General features: G+C 37.4%; 2 protein-coding genes across 2 annotated transcripts in view; both read right to left on the reverse strand.

The window, feature by feature from the left end:
* Window positions 1-14,364, reverse strand: part of LOC146459372 (uncharacterized) — a 71,377-nt gene extending 57,013 nt beyond the window's left edge. Inside the window, exons 1-8 of the mRNA XM_085089618.1 lie at window positions 14,262-14,364; window positions 12,837-13,158; window positions 11,161-11,221; window positions 9,396-9,503; window positions 4,767-4,922; window positions 4,432-4,512; window positions 2,700-2,849; window positions 1,820-1,891 (exon numbers count right to left, since the gene is read on the reverse strand). Of these exons, the coding sequence (XP_084945744.1) occupies window positions 1,820-1,891; window positions 2,700-2,849; window positions 4,432-4,512; window positions 4,767-4,922; window positions 9,396-9,503; window positions 11,161-11,221; window positions 12,837-12,982 (774 nt within the window). The 5' untranslated portion in view covers window positions 12,983-13,158; window positions 14,262-14,364. The remainder of the gene's footprint in view (window positions 1-1,819; window positions 1,892-2,699; window positions 2,850-4,431; window positions 4,513-4,766; window positions 4,923-9,395; window positions 9,504-11,160; window positions 11,222-12,836; window positions 13,159-14,261) is intronic.
* Window positions 14,365-17,309: 2,945 nt separating this feature from the next.
* Window positions 17,310-25,390, reverse strand: part of LOC146459374 (TNF receptor-associated factor 2-like) — a 31,581-nt gene continuing 23,500 nt past the window's right edge. The window contains exons 6-7 of the mRNA XM_085089609.1: window positions 22,864-22,953; window positions 17,310-20,014 (exon numbers count right to left, since the gene is read on the reverse strand). Coding sequence (XP_084945735.1) covers window positions 18,698-20,014; window positions 22,864-22,953 — 1,407 coding nt within the window. The 3' untranslated portion in view covers window positions 17,310-18,697. The remainder of the gene's footprint in view (window positions 20,015-22,863; window positions 22,954-25,390) is intronic.

Below are 25,390 nucleotides of genomic sequence, written 5' to 3' on the forward strand. Positions count from 1 at the left end.
ACCATAACGAAGGGTATTGATACACCCCGGACCCATCCCCTCTCCTAACCCTACTTCTCCCACATCGCAGGGTATCATGTTAACAATTCACAGCTTCACAATGCGTCAGTGTGGTGCACAGTTTCTTGGCAAATGAAATCACACGATCCGCAATTTAAGCAGTCTTATAAAAGAGTTTGTACAGTTTTCAAAGAGGAACAGTGACCCATCTAATTTCGTTTGTCAAATGAAACGATGCTTGCAACATTTGTAGCCCTTTTGCCCGGGTTATAGCAGCATCACCGAGGAATATTGTGGCATGGGAGTAAATAGCACTAACACTGATAGATTATCCAAAATTAGCATACCTCAGTGACCGACTATCGCGTAACGCGCAATCTGATTGGCTACACAGGTGCCGTCTATCGATCGATAGGCGGCAGTTTGTCAGAGTGCGCGCGATTTAGCATGCATCATTGTACAAATATATCAAAATTTATGAAATAAAAAGATTTTTTTACTTGATAGATCGATCACTGAGGTATGCTAAAACAATCAGACGGCTCGCTCTCGGTTTCTATCGCCTTTGATAGTTGGCTCGGGGATCAGCCGATAGAAACCTCGAGCTCGCCGTCTAATTGTTAAATAGACACAGCTAGACGATCTAACCCTTTTCAATAAATAATAATAATAATAATAATAATAATAATAATAATAATAATAATAATAATAAACAATTTTTATTAAAATATTCCAAGTAAAATGCTATTTACAGGTTAAAAGTAGCTATTAAAACTTATTTACAATTCTTTTCGATAAATGATAATAATAATAATAATAATAATAATAATAATAATAATATCAATAATAATAATAATAATAATAATAACAACAACAACAACAACAATAATAATAATAATAATAAATCTCTTTATTAACATATTTCAAACAAATTGCTATTTACAGGTTAAAAGTAGGAAAAAAGAACTATTAAAAAACCTGAGAATGATGTATTTATCAGTTAATGACAAAGGCATACTCGGAAAAAAATCCGAGTGCTCCTGATAGGAACACTCGGATTTTTTTCCGAGTATGCCTGTGTCATTTACTGATTAATACATCATGCTCATTTATTCACCCGGCTTAACATATTCCATCACATTATCTCTATTAGAAAAAACCTATTTACAATTCATATTGATTAAAAAAGTGACTATTTTCAAGCCTAACAGAGCTAATTTCAAAGCACAAATGGTTTCTGTCTGCCAAATCAAAGGTGAAAACGTAAGGATTAAAGCCCGGGAATTAAAGCATCCGTATGAAGCACAAGGTATTCTACTTAACAAACGTTGTTTTCCCATGTATTCATTCTGACTGCAAGTAATGCAATTCTATCTGGTGGTTACTTAAATTGCCTCACTATAATTATCTCTATAACGATCAATTTTGGGGAGTAAGCGATGCTGGAGGTTATCACTGCTAAAAGATTGTAGGCTTACGCACCGCGCAGTCAAATATGGCCCGAGTTTAAGCTGGTAACAGCTTCTTGTTTGCAATAAAAAAATCATATCATGATCGTATTCTGGCAAAAAAATATTTGAAAATAAAAATAAGGTTCTTAAAGAAAAACAACTCTTATTACAATAAAAAAAAAATAAAAAAAAAATAAAAAATAATAATAATAATAATAATAATAATAATAATAATAATAATAATAATAATAATAATAATAATAATAATAATAATAATAATAATAATAATAATAATAATAATAATAATAATAATAATAATGGGGGTTAGTGGGGGCAGGGGGGGTACCAGTAAGCTATTGACTAATTACCTTAGCTTGAGGAGTTTGATCTTTTCCACATTTGCCTGGCTTGACTGGCCAAGCTGGACACTCCTTGCAATGCTATAAGGAAAGTTTACAAAGAAAATCCAGCACTCATAACTCTACTTAAATTCTGGAATAACTCAGTGGAGGTGGTGAGGTTGACCCCTTCAGAAATGGTGCTAGATACAGAGCTCAGGTAGGGACCACCACCAACCTTTACCAGGTCAACTGGAGAAGGAAAGAAGAGAGGAGGAGAGAGAGAAGAAGGAGGTGGGGAGGAGAAAAAGGAGGAGTAGGGGGGGGGGGGGGAGGAGAAGAAGGTAAAGAAGAAGGGGAGAAGAAGAAGTAGGGTGAGCAGGAAGATGAGTTGGAGGAGGAAAAAAAGAAAGCAGAGGATGAAAAGGAGGAAGGGGAGAAGAAGGTGAAAGGAGGAAAAGTAGGAGGAGGGAAAGATGAAGGAGGGGTAAAAGGAGAACGAAAAAGAAGGAGGAGGAGGGGGAACGAAAGAGGAGAAGGAATCAGAGGAGGAGTAAGAGGAGGAGAAGAATGAAGTAAAGAAGGGGAAGGGAAGGGGAACACAAGGAGGAGCGGGAGAGGACCATGGAACATATTGGCATTTCTTTACTGAGATTCTAGCATCAAATTCATTTCTTTTACGAAACAGCTGGTAACGTTTTTTTTTTTTAATTTTTCTGTGGAATTACAGAAACAAAAAAAATAAAACTACCAACTTCCATTTTGAATTGTGAGTGCAAACTTTTTATTTAGGCTGTTGACTTATGTAAAGATCAGCCAGATGGAATCACCTTACGAGCAGTATGGCAGTATGATCTGGCACAACACCATAAAATAATTTCCTAAAACCATTCTGCCAAAAAAAACATACCTCCAACATACTGAGATCAACTTGTCCTTTGCAATATTTACATTTTTTTGGGTGGAACGTTTCCAAGTGCCCACGAAGATCATCTACATTTACCAACATGTCGCACCAAGGATACACACAGTTTACCTTGCGATCACTAGTAATGCTAGGCTGTTGAACAAATTAAAGGGGCAGTGTCACCTATTTGTGATATTACCTTGAATGGCCAAAAAACATATGCAGTAACCCTACTACTACATAGAAACTAGAGTTAGTTATCTTTGGCCATGGATGGTCAACTTGAAAAGAGTGGCCAATTTTTTCAGGTTCCTCCAACGTATTTGGAGAAATTGCTAAAAAAAAAAAAGCTGATTATACTCTCTTCTGGGGAGGAGAAACCACTTACAGGGTTAACATTTTGTTCTTGGGGCTATAAAAGTAATTTGATGTCAGCGAAAAGTTATCTTGGCCAATATTTGAGCAGATTCGACCAAAGGAAAGAGAAGACTCCGTGACAGTGCCCCTTTTAACTACTATCAAATTACACTTATTACAAAAGAGCACCCTCTCCCCGGGCAACTAAAGAGTCGAAAAACTCAGCGGGGTTTGAGTCAAGCATTCCATGAAATTAGCAAATTAAGCATCAACCGGGAAATATGACAGAATGGCAGATTTGACAGGATTTTTACGAGGGGTTTGCAACAAAAGCATATAGCCATGAACATAAAAGGCGAGGGTAAGAGAAAGGTGAATCTTTTACCCTTAAGCTTACGTTTGTGTTTATGCTCGTGTTGGGCCTGATATAACCGCTGTTATGGTACCAATTGGCGGATTTTCCAGTCTAGGGACCATTAAGCAAATTCATCATATTGGCTAAAATCATAAAATCAGTCAATTTAATTTTTGGCCTATTTTACAGTTTAGTCTTTTGTCTCCATATCGTCAAAATTGTCTATTTGGCTGTTAGTTTAGCCGTGAATTTGACACAAAATTGGCAAATTCACCAAAATTACAGTAACATTATAATGATAATGACAATAATGAAATCCATTCGGATAATCACAGCCAATAGAGTAGGACGTCCTCTAACGCAAAATAAGAGGAAAGGTTCAACCCTGTTTACAACCACAACACGGGCCAGACCAAAGCTCACCTATGCTGTCATTTTCTAATCACATGACCCTGTTAGTAATGTGACCAACAATTCACGGCCTTTCGGTTGTGGCATGATCAGGGTTTCAACTGATTCACATTTCTTCGAAGTAAATTCTGAAAATTAGTCCAACAAGACTTTCATTTTGAGTATGAGCCATGAAGAGGCTGATGTTTTCAATGACAAACAGAGCAATAAAATTATTGTTGCTCTCGTACAGTGCGATGTGCCTTACCTTGGCCACCCAACAAACTTTTTTTTACAAGTAAGCCAATATATCAGGATACGCAAATTTGATTAACCGTCACGCCTCCTTGCAAAGTCTAACAGGTAAGTGACACAACTAGAATTATTGAAAACATGTTGTTTTGTATTTTATGAACAAGAGGGAAGATACCCTGATTGCCTAACTAGTAAAAAAAAGTTTGTTGGGTGGCTATGGTACAGCGTGTCACACTGTAAACACTTCCCGTGTTTTTTTTTTAGCTAAACAACCACAAATTATTGTAGAAATTCTGAGGATGTGATAGCACCTATCAGGTAATAGCATGATCTCAAGTCGTTCCAAGTAATGTACTTTAGTTAGAACTGCAAACTGACCTCTGCTACCTGTAAGCTGTCATTTAAGTCTCCCTGGCTTCCATTAAACTCTTCAGCCACTGAATGCTGCTTCTGTAAAGTCTACCATAAGCATGAAATACAATGAAATGTATTGTTATCACTGCCCTTAACTAGTACCTTTGTGCTCTTTTACCCAAATTCCGGACTCGTACACATTTTAATTTTGCAAGGTCTAGCATTTAAAACATAAAATCCTAAGGTGGCTAAAGGGACTAATTTCCAACACAATTTTAAAGAGTACATTATTCAAATGTTAATGATTGCCCAAAACAATTCAAATCATAAATCGATCACACATGACATACAAAACTCACCACTGCACTTTCCTGAGGTAGTGTTCCCTCGTTGCAGTCTAGTTTGATGTCCACATCCATTTGATTACTATGTGCTGCGTTTGATCCATTTCCATTTCCACAAAGTTCCATCTTTTTTCCGTCAAAGGTAGCAAAAGCACAATAACCTACATGTTCCTGTTTGGTAAAATTGCAACAAAAGTACTCTGAATGATATAGACTTGTGCATCTTAAACTAGTGAAAGCTGGTTTAAAAATTGTCAGTTATAAGACTACACATATGGCACGAATACAAGTAGAACAATGTTCCAACCGGCAAGACCATGTAACTGACTGCATGCGAGACAGAGACTGAGGTTTATTAAAACTAAAATGCACACACCACCCCGGCCTCCTACAAGAGACAGGGAAGAGCACCAAATCACCTGAGAACACTTCTCCATGCACCCACCATATATATGGGTGTGAGAGTTCAAAGTATTACAAACCATCAAACTTACATCAACATGTAATTTAACTGTGTGTATTTTGTAAGGATAGGCTTAACAAATGGCATAAACCACTCTTACATACAATAAATAAATCACTTTGTGTCAACAGTGTTATAAGCACAGAGTATTAATTTAAATGGATACTCTCCATAAAGAATTGGAATTGGAAAATGATGGTTCTAAAGGAGAGGCTGAAAACAAAGTACCTGGAGAGCCTCTTGAGCAACAATAACAAACTCATCTTAATTTATGAATAGTCCTACAGTGTATAGTCCAGGAATTGAAGCACATTAGTAGGGAGTGAGTGCTCTTACCACAGCACCATCCCTGTACCTCCTTGATGTAATGAACTGGTGCAAGAACAATTTAGAAAACAGTCAGCTAGGTTATCCTATTTAAATAATACTGCACCTAATCAGCTGACTAATGCAATAAGCACAATTTGCTGTTAGCATGATATTAGATTATAAACGATCGAGTTCAGAAATGATTTTGTTGTGCCAAATTTAGTAAGAATCACAACTTTCTTAGATATTAGCATGATTTTTTTGTAACTCATTTCACAACCATCTAACCATGCAATCATTGTGCAACTCTAATTCAAATACAGCACCTACAACAGCACACTACAACAGCACGCGCACAAGGTGATAAAATTTCACACTGTAAATGTTCATTGGAAAACTCTTTTTTTTTTTCCTCTTTTGCATCATTCTGAACCTTCTTGGGGTCAAAAATCCAATGTTCCAGTGTCATTAATTAATCATTAATCATGAGGATGATGATGGTCATCATCATCATTACTATAAAATTAATGTTATTGTTATTGTTATTGTTATTGTTACTGTTATTGTTATTTTTATATTTTGTTATTATTGTTATTGTTAAATTTCTAATTTAAAATTAATGCAGCCATGACAAATGCTTTCTTGAAGTACCACATATCAATCTCTACGTGTAGACCTGAGACTCAACACATAATGTATTCTGTGGGAGTGGAAGTCATATTCTAGAGGGACTCTGACTAGTTTATCAGAGGATTACCTGCTAGCATTTTCTTTGCTGGTAACAATTCATGCATGCACTTGATCAGAAACGTTCCTGTAACTGCTAAATTTACATCAACAAGAAAATATTATTATCTGCACAAATTTTCTTAAATTATTCATGATAAAAAGATTAGCGAACAAAAATTCTTGACTCATCTGGTCTTGATCTTGATTTAATTAAAAAATTTTAGAGATTTTATTATTATTATTATTGTTTTTTAAATAATAATGATCAATCTCTTTATTAAAATATTCCAAGCAAAATTTGTATTTACATGTTAAAAGTAGAATAAAGAACTATTAAAACCCTATTTACAATTATTCAATTGCGATAATTAAAAAAGAGAGTATTTTGAAGCAAAACATAGCTTTCAATTTTTATAGCAAAATTTTTAAAAAAAATAATAATAGTAATAATAGTAAATTTAAAAGAAATAAAAGTCATTCATACGACCAATCATACACTAAAATGAGAAAAGTGATAAAAATTCAAAAAACCCTATTAATCCTAAATGTGAAGAATATTAAACGTTCTAATCCTAAAACCTCGCTAGCAGCTTATCGATGATGATGATGATCATCATCATCATCATTATTATAAAATGGCAGTAAAAACTTCTGGATGCCCAGATTACCTAAACAATGATTGGGTAACCAGCCGTAGCCAATCAATGTAGTGACCAAAGTCCATACAATTAAACTCCGAACTTCTAATCATAAAAATCCTAGTAAATAAATTCTAAAACTATTTATCATTCATAAAATCCTCAATCTAAATACTAAAAGTTCTGTTCATCGCAATGAAAACACTTAAAAAATAAATAAAAATAAAAGTATAATAAAATGCCTAATGTCCATTATTTCAAAAGCTTAAAGCGCCTGGCAATGTTGAGTGAGCTTGTCATAACTGATTTCTGTATCTGCAGAGCTATTGTGTCGCTTTTATCTCCCACTAGCTCTTTAAGTGCCTTCCTGACATCTCTTGAATAATCTCCGAGTACATCCACATATTATTATTATTATTATTATTATTATTATTATTATTATTATTATTATTATTATAACTGTTATAATTATTATTTAATTAGTAGCAGTAGTAGTAATAGTATTGCTTTTTTAACGTTGGACATATAGATAAGGGATTTCATTTGAGCTAGAGGATGGATTTCCCAGCTTTTGCCTTCATGAATGCTTTTCGACAACACTGCTGACTACTATTAAATAAATAATGCTGCATTTCCTTCATGCTTTTAAGATGTTTACTCTCTCCAGACCTTCTGATAAGGTGAATATTTCTCCTACTAATTTTCTTTTTTTTTGTTTTCAATTAAAGTAGTTGTTGAATCATTTTCGCAGCGTATCAAGAAGCTTAATACATCAAAAATACATGAAAGGCTCATGAACTCGTGTGACAAACGAACTGAAGCTGGCCAAATCTCACACATCATCCATAAGTCTAACTACTGCAGATCCAAAGTACCCTGTATTAATGAATAATCTCATGCATACAGGGCCATACAAATGTGGTGACCTACAGGTCAGCACTCCATTACGGTGCAATCACAAAAAGCCAAACTGAGCGAATGTTGAAGGTGGCCAACTTGCCAACTCAATCCAATGTGATCGGATTAAGTTGGAATAAGACAGGTCCTTCTGGTCAATTGCTTATTGAAAGTGTCTCTTTGAGTCAAACAAATGTGACAGCCACAGTCTTTACTACTACAGCATCAGTATGCTGCACTTCACCTTCTGTTAGGAACTACTAGTTATAATAATTATAATTACTATATGATAAGTCAAATAAATTAAATGACACTAGCAAAGTGCAAAATAATGTTTTTTGTACTAACTATGCATATTTCATGACATACGCCTATTTCAGTTAGGTTTATTCATGTACTCTTACCAAAACTGTACCCTTCCTTTGAAATTTGACTGTAAATTCACCTTACAGAAAGAAATTCATTCTTATCATACGAGAAACTCTCATTTATATCGTTTGCCTCTTTGTCGAACTAACAATCAAACAATTTTCCGTTTTTCACCAAGGACCTGAAATTTTACAACTCCAAGTTGTGTACTGAAATTTTCAACTCGTCCTCCTCTGTCTCCTTTAGGAAAGCACTTAAGGCATTTTTCTGTAACAACTATTAGTAGTTTTCATACAAATGTGTTTAGGTATTAACTTTTCTTGTAGCTTGTCTTTTCGTATTGTATCCCTTCATTTGACTTTGTAATTGTATGGAATTGTAATTGTATCCGTTGTCATGTTCTTATCTTCTTTATTGATTTTATCTTGTAAAACAATAACTGAGGATACCTGATTAATACAAGCTTCATAGTTTTCTTTAGGTCTCCTCGACATTTTTACATCTTTTTTTTCAATCTATTTTTTTTTCGTTTTCATTATATTTGTGGTGTGGCAAAATAAATAAACTAAATAAACTATGCACTTGATACATTGAATAAGCCAAGGGCTTTAGAGCACAACTCATTAACTGTCTTATACATGTATTGAATTGCGCTGACTCAAAATTTTGCCCTTCTTTTTCTCCAAAAATAAGTTTAAACCAGTGAGAAAAGACAGAGCGATGTTCTCTACCTAGATTGAAGGCCAGATGGAAAAATTCAAACACTTTGAGCAAAAAAAAAGACCCTAAAATTCAACATAAGACAGTTAAATCATTCAGACATCATTCATTCAGATACAGAGTGTTAACTGTACATGTAGCATCTTGTCTTGTCATTTGCCATGACCAGCTACTGAGTGGAGAGCACAATCCTAGTTTTTGTAAAAATTATTGATTTGTCTCAAACAGTGTTGATGAAGCATTTAGTAGGCAATGTAAGTCTCTCCAAATCTTCTCAAGTTGACCATTAAATTTATCAGCCAGTCAAAGCCAGCTTTCTTGGATTTCTGAGCTGAGACCTATTCCTTATCTGGAACACAGTGTCAAAGAGCCCTGGTAAGCCCTTAATATTTCAAAATCAACTAAAATTGTATTAATAACTTTTTTTAATTAGGGTAATAAAGTCTTGTTGTGGCAAGTGTGAGTACCTCAAGTTGGTTTAAAGCTGTTAATGCAGCTTTATAATCATCTTACATGTACCTCAAAATTCTGCAGTATTCCTGTCCATGGACATCCCTCACTCAAGAACAAACAGTGAACTGATAAGTTGTGCACTTTGTCACAAAAATTGTCATCTGCAGGCAAGAACTAAAAAAAAAAGATTGAGCATTTGTCATTTCTTAATGCATTTCTCTTATTGAAATAATCCTGAGACTGTTCATTGATCCTTCAATCCTATACGGTAAATGCAAAACAATTTTTCAGATTTACACTGTACAGTACATACAGTATTCATCATAATTGATAAAGTAATTTTGCAATGAGGTTTGGTTTCCTTTTGGCAACTCAAAAACTTATTTAATTTGTAACCAGGGGTTAGCTGCATAAAGCTTTACATCAGACATGCAGGACTGCAAACCTCAGACATCTGGCTCAGTCAAACTCGCTGAATTATACATGTACATACAGTTTGTAGCATTACAGAGTTTCCACTATTGTTGGTACGGCCTAGTTAAGTTGAGAACTCTCTAGTACCAGGAAATTAGGGGTTCATTTTGCATTTCATGGGTCCCACCCTTTTTTTTAATACCAGGACAGGATGTCACCAATAGCCAGCTAATGGTGAATTTCACCTTCTGAAAAAGACCTAATCAATGGCTGAAATTTCAACAGAAGGTCTACAAATACTTGGGGCTAATTTTAGAGGTGCACAGTCTGAAAGAGCAGGTTGGGTTAGAAATGAGCCTGTTGGGGTTTTTCTAAGCTACATCATTCCCTGTATATACATGCATGTTATATTTTTTATTACTATTGTTATAATTTTTTTTTTTTTTTTTTTTCTTGGGGGGGGGGATACATTTGACAGAGACAAAGCTGGAAAACATAGGATTGATCAATTAAAAATAATTAAAACTCTATAATTATAATTATAATTATAATTATAATTATAGGCAAGAACGCCCTCCTGGATTTTTGGTCGTTTTTTGGTTTGCTCAAAAGTAACTGAAATTTGACATGTGGACTTCATTTCAGTTCAGAAACATTGGTCTGTATGTTTTCCACTTGCTTCCACTTTGTTAGACTTACAGAGTACAAAACCATAAGCACTGAAAGATAATTTATTGTTTTGCATTTCATGTAACTTTTGGTGCCAAATCAACATCAGCAACATCACTATTAAATCATCATGCCATTAACTTCTTTTTGAGTACAGAAATCTTGAAGGGATTTTATTTTGACTTGGTTTTACTGCTGAGGGCTGAAAAAGTGTTACTAATATAATTTTCTGTGTAGACATAATTACCAATTAAACAATGAAGTATGTGGGAATACCAAGGAAAGCTGGAAAGGCTGAAGATAGGAAACAACGCTCTATAAACCCTCTCCCCTCCTCCAACACACACCCCAGGGATGCACTGGCTTGAAAAAGAGTGAAACTTAATTTCTGCACCATAAATATACATGTCCATAAACCTGTGTGTTAAAGGGAACTCTGCCTCGTTTCCAGGGTCGAGGTTACATGTACTTAGTGAAAAGGGTTAGAGGTCTAACCAAAAGCTTAGCTTTATTTCAGCAAGCAAGTCCAGTGAGCAAAAGTTTTATAAAACTTGTAAAAACAAATGTAAGTTAAGCCTTCCCTTTTTAATTGTTCCCTGATGAACTGCATGGATGACCGGATTGTAATAATGTATGGTATTCTTACTTAAGAAATATAAAGACTACGAAAATCATTACATTGAAGAAGTGAAAAGGATTCTAACTATGGGAAAAGACAGAGGGCAAGGGTACACACTTGCATTCTCACCTCAAAATAAAAAAGTGGCCTCCTAGTTTCTGGACAGTATGACACTGCTCCTTTATTCTTCCTAGTAAACAAAGAGCAATAATGAATCATTACCACACTCTTCTACAAGTTTTCAAGGCTTCATTACGGCTGCTAATAACTATCACGTAAAAAAACGTCTCACAACAAAATTTTAAAAAAAACAAGCCGGGAAATTTCATCGCGACTTGATCTTTTTCTAGAACACCAGACAAAAGAACTAAATTTAATTCTTGAAAGGAACAACTCATGATCTGTTATTGCATGTTTGAAAACAAAAATGCAAGAACTAATCAAAATTACATATGTTACCCTTAACTTTTTTCAAGTTGTAATCAAGAGACACTTGTCAACAATTTTTCTATACATGTAGGTACCAGAGTGGTAAGGCGACCGGTTAGCTCAGTTGGTAGAGCACCAGGCTACTGTGCAGGAGGTCGCGGGTTCAAACCCCAGCCGGACCATCACCCAGTGTCTTTAAATAACTGAGGAGACAGCACTGCCGTTGTAGTGGCATCTACAAGTGGTTAGGCCTTCTAGTCTTCTCGGATGATGATAAACCGTAGATTCCATCGTATCTCACAACACTTGGGTGCTGAAGAACCCACACAATGTTTGTAAAGAGTGGGGGACATGTATATATTTCTATCTCTGATTGCATCTGTCTTTCACATTCATGTGTGGGTTGGGTGGGTGGGTGAGATCAAATAAATGGATTGATAGCGGCTGCCAGTGGCACCTTTACATGTTGACATCCGATATCACCCCGGCACAGAAGTTATTGTTTTAAATTGAAGTTATTTTTGAGTGAGTTGTTTTGCTGAATGGAAAAGAAAACCACTACTTGGATTCATAAGTCAGGTACAGCTAATCAAATAGGTTAACATAGCGAAATGTTTGATTATCTACATGTAATTGGCAACTAACACCTTTCATTTTAAGTACAGAAATCACTTTCAAGTTGTTTGCTAATAAAGATCAGGTCTGGTGGCAGCAAAAGTTTAATAATCAGAGAGTCCTACCACTGCAATGAAGTTATATTAATATTAGTAAAGAATTAAATAATTATTGTTGGGTTTCAATTAACTCTAGCAAAGCACTGCTCTGAGAAAGCAACAGATTATACATTGATCAGGCAAATGTTAGTTCCCCTTTTGTCCTTTTGTCTTGTCAGATTATTAGAGTTTTAAACGTATTATGCATCAGCTGCAGGTTCCTTGTTTTTCAGCCTTTTGCTTAAAAAACGAATAAAGAACTTGTTAATTTTCTTCCACTGTGCATGATAAACAGTCAGTGTGCAAAAATACAGCTTATCTGAACCAATTTTGATTTCAACACACAACAGTCACTATACTGGCTTGCACACAGACTGTTAAAAGCACTCAAACTGACAAAGATCACAATTTGCTCCCTTAGATGTCTTTAGGATACAACTGTTGCTGAAGGCTCATGCTCTCTGTATGTCACCTCAGAAGTGGAATGATGTGCTATCAAATGGTCTTTACCAAAAATTAATATAAAAACATTTATAAATTATGAGAACAACAACAAGAACAATGGAGTATTGGAAGAGTCATTATTACTACAGTATTAATAACAGCTTTACTCATTCGCTGTAAAATAATTTAGGATTTCAACTTATCATTATTTCAACTTACCGAAAACGATATTCAACACAGGAACTACAGAAAAAGTGACCGCATCCTGCCCTTTTTGCACCACGTAATACAGAATCACAGCATTCACAAAGAAACTCTTTGTCAAGATTCTTCTTGTCGATGTCTAATATGGCGTAGCCTGGCATTTTCGGAAAATATACTGATCATGCAATCACATCTGCCAGTTCTGTTCCTTCGCTGGTTTTGGAATCAAAGGCCCTCTAGGGAGCCTCATTTTTATTAACATTGTTCAAACCCTAATATTTGTAGTCACTGGCAAGACTTTAGACTTCAAGAGGTCAATTGACAATCGAGATGCTAACTGCAAAAAAAAAAAAAAGGGAAAGAGATATTATCACAGTACAGTTCCAGAGTATTACAAATACCTAACTGCAGTTTAACTAGTATGTTACACCGATAGTCTTCAGCCTGGGTTTACAAATCACTCGGGATACTGGCACACTAGCACACAATCATGGACTTTGGCATAAAGTGGCATAATCAGAGGTAGAGTACTTAAATTTACCTCATACAGTGTAGGTGAAAAACTTCAAAATTCTCAGCGTGCCTGTTACGTTGGGCATACACGGAATACACCCTGGATAACGTATACATTTTGCAACTCTAACTCAAAATCACGCTCCTCATTTTTGGAAGAGGGCCAGTGTACCAGTGGTGCAATTACAGTTATACAATTCAATGTAAGGGGCTGTAAAAACCTTTCCCTGGAACTTTCTACACCATCTTAATTTCACAATATTTCGGTGGATCAACATTTTGTGAGAGTGAAGTTTTGTTAACAAAATTAATGGAAATCTGTCAAAACTTTCTTCGTATATTAAAACAAAAACTGTAACAATTTTTTGTCATGTACAAACCTCCTGCAACAAGGCACACAGGACCTCAATATAAACAACTCGTAAAACAAAACTTTCCGTAAAATTGTTCTTCAGACGATCCCTCATTCCACAAAACCGCGTTCCAATTTTAACGTAGGCGAAAGCTGATAAGCTGCTTGACATATTCATAAAAAATAAGCTTAAATGAAATAATCAACAATATAAAAGTACAATGAACTGTATCATGAATAACAATTTGCCAAAATACGAAAGATCAATTCTTCCTTACATAACGACAGTCTGTACATTGCAATCCACACTCAAGAGTGTAATGGGGGCTACCCCCTCCGATCTGCTTTAACAACTAAATTAAGCTTACTAGACTAAGTACCGTAAGCTTATGTATGTAAGCATGTGCGTGATACAGATAAAACTTCACTGAACATCGTGGTACATGTACGTAAGACTTAACTACTCTGCAGTGACAGATTTCGATTTATCTAACGTTTGAACAGCACAACAGTGTCAAGAAAAACTAGGATATAAACGCAACTGTGCAAACAAACTCAAGTGCTAATAAGCTTACATTTTCGTAGCGAAAAACGCCGTAGAGTCAACTGAAGCTCAGGATTCCACAGGCGGTACCATTTTGTTAGAGCTAAAAATTTTCAAGCCTTACCTCTTCGTGGGGTAGTACTTCATGTAAGACTGACTATTATGTCCCATCAGCCGAGGATCTCGTTCCCAGGTTGACTCGATCGATCCTGACACAAAATAACAACACAGGTAGCCCACCTTGCCCTTTGAAATCGTTGAACCAAGTGAGCTTCGAACGCCAAATTGCATTTAAGAAAATATTTTCGAAAAATTGTAATCAGACTCATTGCCATGAAAAAACAATCGACTATGCAAGATGGAATGGAGATACAAAAAGTAGTTTGGCCAAGAAAATCCTGACCTCTCCTTTTAACGCAAAATGTAGAACTGAGAAAGGAAAAAACATCGAAGGTTGAAAAGAGAAAAGACACGGTTGCCAAAGTAATCATTTACTGAATTCTACACGAGCCTTGGTAACATGTTCCCCGTGATTGCTGTTTTGTAGTAATCCGCTATCGCCCTAAAATATGTTTGGCGACTGGGACACCGTTGGATACCAGAGTCACTGTAAGATGTACGCAAAACCGCAGAACCGCTGAGAAAAGTGATCAGAGAATGAAATCAGAAACGATTTCTCTCATTTTTAGCTAAAAAGAATAGTCGGTACTGTAAGGTCATGGGAATCAAAACACTTTTTGAAAATATTGCACGGGTTATCTCAGAATTGGGGTAAACTCCAACGATTCATATTGAAACTGCCTACATTTGTTACTGCGCACTCGAGATACTCGGGTTTCCTGTGGGGGGTGCCTACTAAAACAGGGATACCTTTGCGCGGTTTAAAACTATGCGGAGAAAGCAGAACTTAGCAAGTGCTCTTGGTATCCAAAATGAAAATTGGGGGTAACCATGCATTTTTCAGAGATAATTAAGCTTTAATTTCTCCAACGGCTTCAAATCCAGGCTGGCAGTTATTCATCCTGCAACCGAATACCAGTGATGGATAAAGAGCAATCCCTTCTTCCTACCGCTAAGGAGTAATTGAATGAGAGGAACTCTTAAAAGTGCACTGAAATCGAATGCTGCTGAACAGAGACTTCACTTATTCTATTAAAATTTGCGAAAACAAAAAAAAACCACTTTATTTCAGGGCAATAAGAACATTTTTGGTAGGAAGATTCTGCACCTTTGAGTTTTCAAGTGAGTTTTTCAAGTAACTAAAAGATCGCGAACATTTCAGGTAAAAGAACAAGACCACTATGTTAATAAACGAAATTTCACAAAATTATCCACCTTTGCAAACTATACCTCCTCTACAATGAAATCACGAACAAATTAAAGGGGGTAGTCACTCTTCGCGTCCACGCACTATGCCCGGACATGGTGCTAAGTTTTCCAAAATGGCGACCAAAAACGCCTTTTTTGACTTCACTTTCGGCCGTGAGAAAGGATTGGCGGACTGGTTAATGTTTCTTGTATTTGTTTCAGTTGCGCGTGTAATGAAGAGGGTCCAGATTATTGGTTATAAGTGCACTTTATTAATTGGCCCTTAGTCCACACTTGTGGCATAATCACATGCACAGTCATAAGGAAACTTGTGTGAACTAGTTTGAGACACGCTGTATTTTTGATTTCCTTGTGCTCATTCGTCTCATCGGTTTACACTAGTGAAATAAGGACAAGACAAGGACAACCAACGGTTTGTTTCGGGAAATATCTGCTCGGAAAGACATTACCCACCTTAGAAATTCGAATTAAATTGTGAAGAAAAACTAGCGTCTTCTACAGCGAAGGGTCACGTCACGTTCGCAGATGCCTCTCCCCCCCCCCCCCCCCCCCCCAAAAAAAAAGAAATGATTGCTTTAGAGATTCGGGAGGACAAATATGTCGTTAAAATTAAAAGTAAGAAAGAAATAAGCTTATCACGGTTTTCGACGCCATTTTGACGAGTAGGCAAACACGTAATGAAAAAACAGTGTTTGCATAGAAATGCGATGTCAAATATTCATAAAACATCGCTTCTAAAAAATTCATGAATTGGAAACTTTTGGCACTGGCAAAAGGATTTTGAGAAAAAAAAATGGAGGGATGTAGCTGTGCCAGAAAGCGTCCAGTCGTGTTTTGAACTTTCCATACATTTCCCTGTATTTTTTCCCGCGAACTATTTTTAGTAGGAGTTCACGGCTGGTTCGCTATCTGATAAAGACAAATGTATGAAAATGTCAAAACGCAACTACAGTGGAACCTCGATTAAACGAACCTCTATTTAACGAAGTCCTCGATATATCGAACGATATTCTATGTCCCGGCCAAAGTTACAGTAAAATGTATGGAATAGAACCTCGATATAACGAACATAATCCGGAAGCCCAAACGTAAAATATACCTTGATATAACGAATTACAATGTCAACACGCGACAGAAGATAAACGCTGAACAGATCAACACTCTGAAAGTGTCTTTTTTTTTGTAAACAAAAGCTGCGCGTCTGCTCAAAGGTGAAAATAATTACCACTGAAAGCCACCATACTAAATGAATTGCCTCTCAAAACGCGGCACTTCTGTGTGACGAAAACTGCAATGAATTGCGTGACAGAAGTCACCTGTGTTAAGAATCAATCATTAACTATGACCTCGATATAACGAAGATTTTGGTCGTTTCCCCTCACGTTCGTTATATCGAGGTTTTCGATATAACGAACCCTCGATTTAACGAACAAATTTGGCCGGTCCCCAGCGACTTCGTTAAATCGAGGTTCCACTGTAGATGCCTTTTAGCACAGCGACATTCCTCAGTTATTTTCTGTAAAATCCTTTGCATAGCGCGTAAAGTTTCCAATTCATGAAGTTCTCAGAAGCGGTGTTTTATGAAAATTATTTGACATCGGATTTCCATACAACCAAACAGTGATATCTCAAGAAGTGTTTACCTACTCGTCAAAATGGCGTCGAAAATCGTGATAAGGCCTATTTAATAGCACAGAATGGCAACAACATAAAACTAAGAATAAATTTTTATTTTTAAATAAAAATTTAAAAATCTTTTCTCCCGGGCAAAGCCCTGGAAGTGTCCCAAGCAATTTGTTTCCATTTATACACCATTTATTTACTATATAAAATGTTTAAGAAAATGGTATCGTCTCACAAAGGAGTGAAACTAAAAAGTACAACACACAGCTAAGATCGGGTCTAAAAAAGAAGCCACGTTATAGGTTATCTTGATTAAAGAAGATTTATAACGGTAACTGAACTGAATGGAGTGCAATTTGGTCTGAAATCATACGCGTGATTACGCGCTCGTTCGATTTCAAATCGCAAGTATGATTTCAGACCAAAATTGCACGACACGAAGTTAAATTACCACTTTATTACACCCATTTTGAAATCACACAGTTTTTGTCAATATTAATATTTATTTATCCACTTCAGGAAACCTGGCTTTTTCCGGAAAAGGTGGAATTTGGGCAAAAGAGATTTCAAAATTTGCCCCAAAAGTGACTCTTTTTCCCTATTTTTCTGCAATCTGATTGGCTAGTGCAGGTAAGCCATGAAATTTGATTGGTTATTATTATTTCATTTTCATCTTTTAGAGTAAAAAGGAACGGTGCGATTCGTGAAAAAAATCGCTCTGCTGAGAGCCAATCAGATTGCAAGGTTCACCAGTGATTTCAAAATGGGTGTAATAAAACACGAACGTGATCTGAGTGGTTAGTAGACAATGCACCATACTGGCTGCACTTGTGTGTTCCACCACCAGTGTGGAAGTTTGGGACCTCTTACTTTTAATAACAGCCATTTAGTAGGAGCTCATAGGCTCCTATTTCAATTCTCAAAGAAAAGCTTTTAAGTGTCTTAAACAGCAGTCGATCTAAAGATTACCTTGAGTAATGTAATTTCAAAGGTGTATAATGCTTTTCTGCTAAGCCTCTTCTTTTCAAGTAAAGGTGTAACAAAAAAGGCAACAAAAATTACAAACACATAAAAAAAAGCATTCATACAAACATTGGCCAAGAGTCATACAAGCCACTAAAAAAGCAGCTGTTTCCAAACTAACTCAAGAGAAACTTCTGGAAGTAACGTATCAACTTTAAAATAGAGACACTGTAGGGAAATTCAGCAATGTTACTTTTGTATTACCGGTAGGTATATTGCTGGTAACGGAGATTTTAGGAAGCCAGTGGAAACAATTTCCAACAGATTATCCATGGAAATTATTCAATGATTTTAACTCTACATTCTCTTCAAATTAAAGTTCTAGTATTTCTCAGCTACTGTGTAGTATTCTGTAGTCGCTAGTTTTCGGGTTACACCCTCTTAGGTGGGGAGACGAAAGAACCTGAGAACGAGGTTGATTATTCCTTATTCAGGCAAGAAATTTTCTTTTGAGGCTTGTACCAACAGTTGCAAGCTGTTTTACATTGATGCCTATAGATCTGAAGTATCTACTATAATTTTTATAAACATCGTGTCGTCACGCACATAAGCGTGATTGTTCAGTTCAGCCAGAGGGAAGAACATGGGGCACCCACTGGCGATGTTGGTCTCTCTTCTCGGCCTCTGGAAGGATGAGCTACTTGGATCAGGCCTGAAGGCGTCGATCACGTGTTCCACATTATCCTGATCCATCAGCATGAATGTGACCTTATGTCTGAATGGCCAGCGGAGTAATGCATCATACTGACCGCGCATGACAACAAAGAACACTGAAATGTGTGTTCCTCGCCCCATGCCATCTCCGTTTAAATAGATGCGTGCGCACATCTTGTATCCATAGCGACCGGTGTAGAAGCACGGACTGTAGAAGGACACCTGCTGACCACTGACGGCTTGATTTCTTAGGCGTGAAAACTTGTCTATCTTCCAAAGCAGTTCGCCATCGTAGCTTGAAAACTCCTGTTGTCTGATGTACTCCTCTAAATCAGCAAGGGTAACATTTCTAAGAGCCAGTGTGTGTTCTATGTAATCACATCTTCGCTCCAACCTCCTCACTGTCTCCTGAAAGGTATCAACCTGCCGCCTAATGTTACCCCATTCTCGGTTTGCCTGTTCTATCGTACGGCTATTCTCATCCAAAAGCCCCCCATGGTCATCGGCCCTGTTTTCCATGTTCCCAAGGTTTCTTGCACCCCGACTAAAATCACCAGATCCTAGAGCAGACGGCGCAGCGGGCAAGAGATTCCGTGCAGCCAGTTCTCTTTCCAACAAGTTCATTCTTTCGCTGTTCTCTCGAAATTTTTCGCGTAAATCTCTGATGGCCTGTAAAGTATCAAACAGATGCCGGTTACTCACTCCTCCGTTTGCCTGTTCTATTGTTCGGTTATTCTCCACCAAAAGCACCTCGTGGTCAGCGGTCCTGTTTTCGACGTTTGTAAGCCTTCTTGTAATCTCAGGGTTTTGTGCACTTCCGCCAGAATCACCACTCCCTTGTCCTGATGGCGTAGCAGCTGGGAAATTCCCTAAAGCCAGTTTTCTCTCTAGCGAGGTGATTCTTTCACTATGCTCTCGGCACTTCTCGCGTAAATCCCTGTTTTCCGCTGCACCGGTTTGCACTCGAGCGAGTATATCAGAAATAATAGCATCGTAGTTTGCGAACATGTTGGGGCTTCTGGACATCATTCTAGGATTGTGCATTAAAAGTGCCTCCATTTCTCGGCCCATTCGCAGTGCGCACTGCAGCACCAGGGTGGTGTGGAACGTGTTAGCTTGTTCCAGGTGTTCTTTCTTTTGACGGTGACTGAGAACCTGTCACAAAATAATCAGGCGATCAAAACAGATTCAGTTCCAAGCCTTCTTATTTAGAAGAAATTTTCCCACAAGATCTAAGAATACTACAATCAATTACATGTGATTAACAGCAAACTATTGGGCGTGCAATGTGGATTAGTAAGAAGGCCCTAAGAATGTAATGGAGTGAGCACGAATGAGGGAATTGAAATTGTTTCCTGATTGTCACACCTATGCATTAACTACAGAGGTCATGGGTTTGAATCCCGTGCAAGCCTCTTTCTTTTCACAACTGCATTAGTTTCGTACATAACTGTGATGGTCATTCACTTATTTTTCCTGCTCTAGAGATATCAACACTTATTAACACTGTTTTACACAAGGATTCTATGATCCAGTGAGCATGACGGAAATTTAGCAATTATTTGACAATATCGTAGATCATAGACAAGTGTCACTATAGAGTGTTTTCACATGACGTCACGGCGGCCATGTTGGTGTCCCAAAACAAAGAAATGGCGGCCATGTTGGTGTCCCAAACTAGACCTCTTTTGCCTCAGTAAACCAATATGGCCCACATTCACGTGAATGAAAACGCACTGTAAAATACCTAACGTAATGTACCATTAGGTTATGATATTAGTTATATTTTGGCATTAGTAAAGTAGAGTCAACTGCTTGTGCTGTGTTTATAAAATCCACCGAACAGAAAAGCGATGGCGAATGGTACATTTACCCATAGTTCTTAAAGTACAAAAACGCGCAAAAAATCGCACAAAAGAGTTCCTAGCATACAAAATGTTGTTAGGCGTAGTCAATCGATAAAGCAATAATCGATAACAATCGACGAAATTAGTATTTTTATAATTTCAGTCAATTGAAACAAATACTCCTCCAGGGACTCCTTCGGCTTGGGATTAGAGATTGTTATCAATTATTATCCATTATCTTAAACGATAATAAATTTTTTCTGAGTTCGATTGTTATCGATTACTGATTTCAATCGATATCAATCACCAATTGATATCGATTGAAATCGATTGATTTGCGATATCAATTTCTATCGATTGACTACACCTGGAATGTCGTTAGTACAGGGACGAATTTCTCCATAAATATGGCTTCTATGTACCTATTGGCTGTGTTAGGTTCGCAAGGTACAGTGGTAAAATGTACTGCCGCAACCTTTTTCCATACAATGGATCATGGTTTCTTCACCCAAATAATTTGTCTCAGTATAATTTTTTTGTTTTGTTTTGTTTTATTTTGTTAAGTTGATGTACAGTGGCCCTCTCTTGCTTACTCTTGCTCACACAACGCCCTCCCCCAAGCAATTTCTTTTTTCACCAAAAGAAAACCTGTGCGAGCTCGACTTGTAGTCAACTATATAATGTACTTTAGTCGTAAAGATCAAATTTGCTGGAATTACTTTGAAGATTTCTCCTATTGTTAGGGTCTTAGGTTCTTATTCAATTTTCTAGGATCAATTGTTTTACAAGAAAGGTAACGGTTATTCTCCATGGGAATTAAGTGCTTTCTAGAATGTTGAGAATATGAACTGAACTGGTTTCTCTTCGGTTGTCTGTCAGTGATAGATTGCACAGTCTGTTGAGGTCTGCAACCTTTTCAGTCCAGGCATTCAAATAGAGAGGAGAAAAAAAGATAATATGGCAATGGGAACAAGGAAAGAGGATTTCCTTCCGATTATATTACGAGATCAGCATGTACGAGTAGCGCAGTAACGCTTACAAGTACACATTGACTTGCTGCTTTCAACTATGATCTCCTTTTCGGCTGAATTTTTACATGGCTAGTCAAAGCCCTTTCTTTCCGGAAGTTTAGGTTTCTGGCCTTGTCTGCAGTCTATCTGAGATTATTCCGATTCCTTACAATCGTTTGGATCCTTCCAGACTGGATCTCTTTAGTCACCTGCCTACTGGGGGATTACCGAAACTAAACTTAGTATCACTCCACAGGCATTTCTTCTTGCTGGATGGATAAAAAAATATGAAAGTCTTCAAAGGGTACTTCGTATATAGGTTCCTACAAAGTGTTCCTTCATAAATTATACGATGTGTATGCTCTCATCTTACGACATTTATTTATTATTGATATACTGTACATTTTCTCTCTTGGAAATAAGATAAAGTAGTCTGGCTCTGCGTGATTCTCTCAGCAATTTACACATACCAATAATTTATCGGCCGGATTAGTAGGTTCAACCGCATGGGCCAATTTACCATTATAATTTGCCGGCCGATTTTTTTCTTTCTGTTGGTGTAGAAAGGGGTGAAAATCGACCTCATTCAAAACATCTGTAGCACTCTCACAGATTATATTAAATCAGCTCGATTTTCGTCCGCTCACTCATTTTGTTTATCAAAATAGGCCAAATCGGCCCGATTAATAATCAGTAAATTAGGCTTAAACTTATTAGGCTTAATAATTAAGTTCGTTGTTTGGTACCATCCTTGGTTTGAAAAGGCCAGCCTATATACCTGTTTACAAAAACAAATATTGTGAAATCTTGAACGTGTAATTTTTGCCCATTCCTCCTTCAACCTGTCTTCTAACAAATACCATTTTTCTGTGCCACTTTTTCTCTCAGTTTTCCATTCCCTCCCTCCCTCCCTCCTTTCCTTCCTTATTTATACCTGCTTTGTAAGGGACACCCATAATGTTTTCATATGGTATATCTTCAAATAGGGGTCAGCACTTTATGCCTACAACAATTCAAAGTTTACCCAAGAAGACTGGAAAGGGATCCGATTGGTCTCGGACAGTATTAAAGTGGAAGATCGCATGAAAGTTGGTCGGTTTGGACTTGGGTTCAAGTCGGTGTTAAACAGGCATCCAAACTCATGTACCTCAGTTTCGGGACAGCCAATCTGTGAGAATGGACAAGGTCCCAATACACCATCGCAGTCTCCCACAACTGGATCCTGATGCTCCAACAACTGAAAAGGAAATAACAGGAAATTCAAGGTTATAAGGAGTCAATATCAAGCATCAATCACAATTAGTTATCACTAAGCAGCTGACTAAGAATGCAAAATTAAGTGACTAAAGAGTAAGGGAAAGCAATAGGTATATTTGGAAAAACAACTGCTAGGAGCTTCAGGTTGGCCCAACCGAGGAATAAAATATCACAGAATCACAGAATTCTCAGTCTTCAGGTTATTCCCAACCACAGTGCCCGGCCATGTCATTACTGCTGAAGAGAGCTGATCTGAAATCAGCAACTGAGGCCATGGCAACGCGAAACGGGAATAGGTCCTATCAGCAGCCTTGGAATGGCCGTTTTTATGCTAGAGACGTTAAAGTCATCTGAGACGTTAAGACGTTAAAGTCGTCTCGAGACGACTTTAACGTCTAGTATAAAAACGGTAAATGAGACAGATGCACTTTATTTTTTAAACGTTTGACGACATTAACTTCTTTAGTTAAGTGCGTCGTTTAGACGCACTTAACAGACGACTTTAACGTCTCAGACGTTAAATGCGTTTAGTATAAAAACGGGACGCCCTTATTGGGACGCATTTAGCCCTGACTCGTCCACAGACGACTAGCACGAGTTAGAGATCGAGGATTAGCGCTTAAACAACATGGCGGCCAAGAAGAACTTGAAGGAGTCTCGGGGCAGAAAGTGGAGTGAAGTTGAGCTTAGGTCTACTTTTATGCGTCCCGTTTTTATACCAGACGGCTATTTAATAAAATTATTTAATAAATTAATAATTTAATAAAAACTAAACTAGTGAGCAGCACTCTGCGAACTGTTGTTGTATAACTTCTTTATTTCTCCTACGCGTTTCGTGTGACTAACGCACACTTCGTCAGGGAGTTTAACAATACAACATGATGTGCCTGTATATATACCTAACTCATGCTTAGAGTTTTCATATTTACGTAAAAACACACCTACGGAATTGCATATAGGAAAGACAAACCCCGCGGTAATGCGTCTAGGAAACAGGCGGTAGATTTCGGCAAGGCGTGACATACTTTGTGCGTGATATAATTTTGGGGCCCACAGTTTTAGCTAAAACGGACGAAGTAGGCCGAAACGTAAGCAACAGCAACAGCGCCGACCGCAGAACAGGTCAACATCGCCGCAGAATCGTGGCGGTCAACAGAAACAGCGGGGTCGATCCAAGTCACCGCGTTCCAACTCGACCAAACGGGTCACGAGCCCTCGTTCGTCGTCAAAAAACGCAAAGGGAAAAGGTTCCGGCCCCGTAAAATAGACAGGCGCTCCGCTCATGAAAAATGGCTCTTCAAAATGGCTAAACGACCCTTGTACGACTGGCTCCCTCGAAACTCGGAAATCCAATGCGGATACTAAGAAAGCATTGGTGGCCCTTGACCTTCTACTTCGGGAGGCAAGAGCGCCTGAAGCTCCACTTTTGATTCAGTTCTCTATACTTGTTTTTGAGAATAACTTTCTCAAATCCGAATTTAGTGACGATATTTTTCACCTAACATTCGGGATTGCTATGGGAACCCCTTTTGCGGTCACGGCCGCCAATGCATTTATGTATTACTTAGAAAAGGATCTTGTCACGCAATTTTCTAGTAATCTACTTTTGTACAAGTGGTTCATTGATGCCATATTTTTTATCTGGGAGGGTCCCAAAGAAACCTTATTAGAGTTTCTTAGTCATCTCAACAGCAAGAATGATCGTATCAAACTCACGTATGTTATTGACCAATGTAGTATTTCGTTTCTGGATCTATTCCTTTATAAGGATTATAATTTTAGCACTTTGCAGTTCACTATACGTATCAAAAGCCACTTAATGTGTATCTGTACATTCCTTTTGAGTCATTTCATCCCGCGAGCAACAAGAAAGCCTTTATTAAAGGTGAACTTATGCGCTATGCCAGAAATAGTTCGACGTCTAAAGCTTTTAGCGAAACGCGTGACAAATTCTGGAAGCGCCTCAGGCTTCGCGGTTACCCAGTCGGGTTTCTACTCCCTTTATTCCGGGAGGTTAAATACATTAACAGAGCCAAGTGGTTCTCTAGTAAACGCAAATCCCGCAGCGGTAGCATGGTATTATTTAAATCTACTTTTAATTGCAGTCACGCTTACATCAAGCAGGTTATCTAGACGCATTTACCAGATTTAAACTGCATTGTTAGTTATAAATCTACTACTACTTTAGCACATCTATGTAAATAGCTTGTTTTTTGTGGGCCATACGATTAGCGCTAATCGTATGGCCCCCAAAATATAAAAACACGCAATAACATATGTATTTAGGCGTTTCTTGTAACGTCCGTTTACAGCATGTTTCAGTTGTTTCGTAACAACTTACGCACAAAACATGTGCTATATATATGCTGTCCTATGTCAGTTGTATTCATTCCCTGAAGAAGTCTCCGATAGAGACG

The sequence above is a fragment of the Pavona decussata genome, unplaced genomic scaffold (assembly GCF_977016875.1).
Source record: "Pavona decussata unplaced genomic scaffold, jaPavDecu1.1 SCAFFOLD_219, whole genome shotgun sequence".
NCBI lineage: Eukaryota > Metazoa > Cnidaria > Anthozoa > Scleractinia > Agariciidae > Pavona > Pavona decussata.